The sequence below is a fragment of the Trachurus trachurus genome, assembly GCF_905171665.1.
Source record: "Trachurus trachurus genome assembly, chromosome: 6".
NCBI classification, from domain to species: domain Eukaryota; kingdom Metazoa; phylum Chordata; class Actinopteri; order Carangiformes; family Carangidae; genus Trachurus; species Trachurus trachurus.
Window position 1 is genome coordinate 11,139,676 of NC_139897.1, and position 2,608 is coordinate 11,142,283.

Sequence of the window (2,608 nt, forward strand, 5' to 3'; positions counted from 1 at the left end):
TCAGGGGGAACATAAACTCCAGTCATCCGGACAGAGTCTCTTGGCTGTGTGCTGTGAGGAGGGATCGTGAGCCGGCCTGATCGGAGCTCTACGTCTCTCTCCCTCCTCTGTGGGAACACAGGGGGGATGTGGAGCTTGGTATCCAGGCTCCAGGGGATCCAGAGGGTCTTTAGAGAGCAGGATACAGATGGCTGGGACTGTCCTCTGCCTGGCTGTACCTGGCGCTCCCTGTCGCGGACTCTCCCGAACCTCCTTCACGGTGGTGTAGTAGAGTTTGGACACCTGGTGCAGCCCTGCCACCGTGCGTTTCAGGATCTCCACACAGGTGATGGTCTTGGTGACTCCTCTGCCTGTACCAGTGAAGACCACCTGTCTCAGTGATGTCCCGTTGTTGTCTCTTCCCTCCTCTTGCATGTGAGTTGTTACAAACCTCAGTAAATTGCGGATCTTGCTTCCTTCTCGCACCCGCATGTGCAGGGTGTCATCTGCCAGGCCGGGTATGGGATAGGGACGGCTGTCCTCTGTGCTGCTGATTCTCCTGAAGTTGGTCTGGCCAAGTTTTGAAGACAAGGATGAAGACGTGACAGGCGCGTTGAATGAAACAGATTGTGGTTCCATTATTGTGCTATACGCAGCATTTGAACTCCTCATCTGACCTCTGGGTTCAGTCCATGCTTAGAAAGCAACAAAATAACAGTTCAGGATGGTGTCTATTGCAGTTGCTTTATCTTGATCTTCTCTGTGTCTTCTGTCCAAACTGCATCTCCATTTCGTCTTCGGAGTGCTGAGATGACAGCCAGCAGGATGAAGAGGGCATTTCTTCCTCTAATCCCACTGACGTGAAGGAAAAGATGTCCTTGTTCTATTCAGTACTGAGGACAGCTGATGCCAACAAACACATATGAGGCTCAGAGAGAGACATGTAGAGTGGGACGTAGTGCTCTTAAAGGCACATGCAACGTTTATTAATTTCTATGGCATTCTGGTTTGTTCACTTTGTAGGGAAGCTCTTGTTAAACCCTTAAGGGCTTAGGGGCTTTGTTTGTCCGTGTGGTTGCTTGAATTATATGGATGAATAATGATGACTTGATGAGATTTATTAAGGCGTGTAGTTGAAATAACTCTTTGTTTCAACTGAATTGCTCGTGATTGTCCCATTTCGTTGAAATTCACATTGTGTGTTTTTGTAGATTTTGCCCTAGCCGAGAATCTCACTCGGGTAAAGACACAGAGATATTTGTAATAAGTAGGAAAGTAGAATATATTGTGTTTTTCGTGACAACTTGCCTTCTGCACTATCATCAGTGAGCCATCTGGTCCTTGAGAAATCTCTTCCTTTGGGCTATTACAGCACTTTCACAGTTCTCCTCCCTTCACACCATCACCTGCTGGGCTGACCCAGAAAACATTTCATTCTGAATCAACGACACATGTGAGGGCAACTCCTCAAAACAATAACTCAAAAATGCTGCTTTTTACTTGCGTAAAATGAGAAAAAGCATAACCATCCAGATGCAAACAGTGGTGTTTTCATATGAGTTTTCTGTCAAGGGGCTGAGCTGCAGGAGGAAGTCAGGAGGCAGCTGTGGGGCTCATATGGAACCAGTACACTGTTATAATGGGGCATTTCTGCCTCAGAGGATGGTATGCACCCCTTATTATTCACTGACTCGAACAGTGAGCACAAAGGTGAGAGTCTTAGCACTGTTGTCATTATCAGAGGAAACTACAGCTGGTTGCCAGGAGAATTATCCACTGACCATAAATGTGAATTAAACATTGACTAATGATGTATCAGTAACTACTGTATATTCTCATCACAACAAACCTTTGGATATTTAATACAGGAACCTGGAAAACGGTGTTTCTTTGTGTGGGCTTATTGTAGTGCAAACTATGACAGATCTTATTTTTGTGTGTGACCCTTGTGACATATATGTGTTGACTGGTGCTGTTTTTACTTAAATTGAGATTATGACACTGATTTAACTCTGAGGTTTTGACTGTGCAGCCATTATTATCTAATATAAATATCTGTAGCAGCCTCCATGAGTGTCATAACATAACTGTGATGGGGTCTCTGTTAGTGATGAAAAGACCCTATAGGCATTTGTTACTGGTTACACTTCCATCTTGTGGTACAAACCATGTATTACACAAACAACATGAAACAATTTGGGCAAAGGGAGCATTAAGTCTTAACTGCATTAACAAGCAAAAAGAAACATTTGATCTATAAACTGAAAACGAGCAAATATTGTAAATCTTTATTTAAAAATCTTATAAAAATGTACAAAATATGTGCTCACAGCACAGACATATGACACTGGTGGTACAGAGATTTAAATTATATCAATCGATAAATTAAGGTATAAGGCAAAAAGGTTTTACAGGTGCGTGACTTCTTAAACTGATTTTTTTTTCAAATACAATGTTTAGCTTTGTGAATGATTTTCCTCCATTTAAATTATTATTTATTAATTCACGCAAAAGCTGCTAAATGTAAAAGAAGGTATCTCATTGTTTAATGTTCTCTTATCAAACCCCTAAAAATCAAACATAAAAAGTGTACTACACACACACACACATACACTGTGTATTTGTTTTC

The 2,608-nt window shown here is 42.3% G+C and overlaps 1 protein-coding gene across 1 annotated transcript; it reads right to left on the reverse strand.

Moving 5' to 3' along the window:
* On the reverse strand, nt 1-651 carry LOC310987381 (ribonuclease P protein subunit p25-like protein; the record flags this gene model as incomplete). Its single annotated transcript, XM_083973593.1, has 1 exon — nt 1-651. The coding sequence occupies one exon, from the start codon at nt 649-651 to the stop codon at nt 1-3; it is 651 nt and encodes a 216-aa protein (XP_083829719.1).
* Nucleotides 652-2,608: the final 1,957 nt, after the last annotated feature.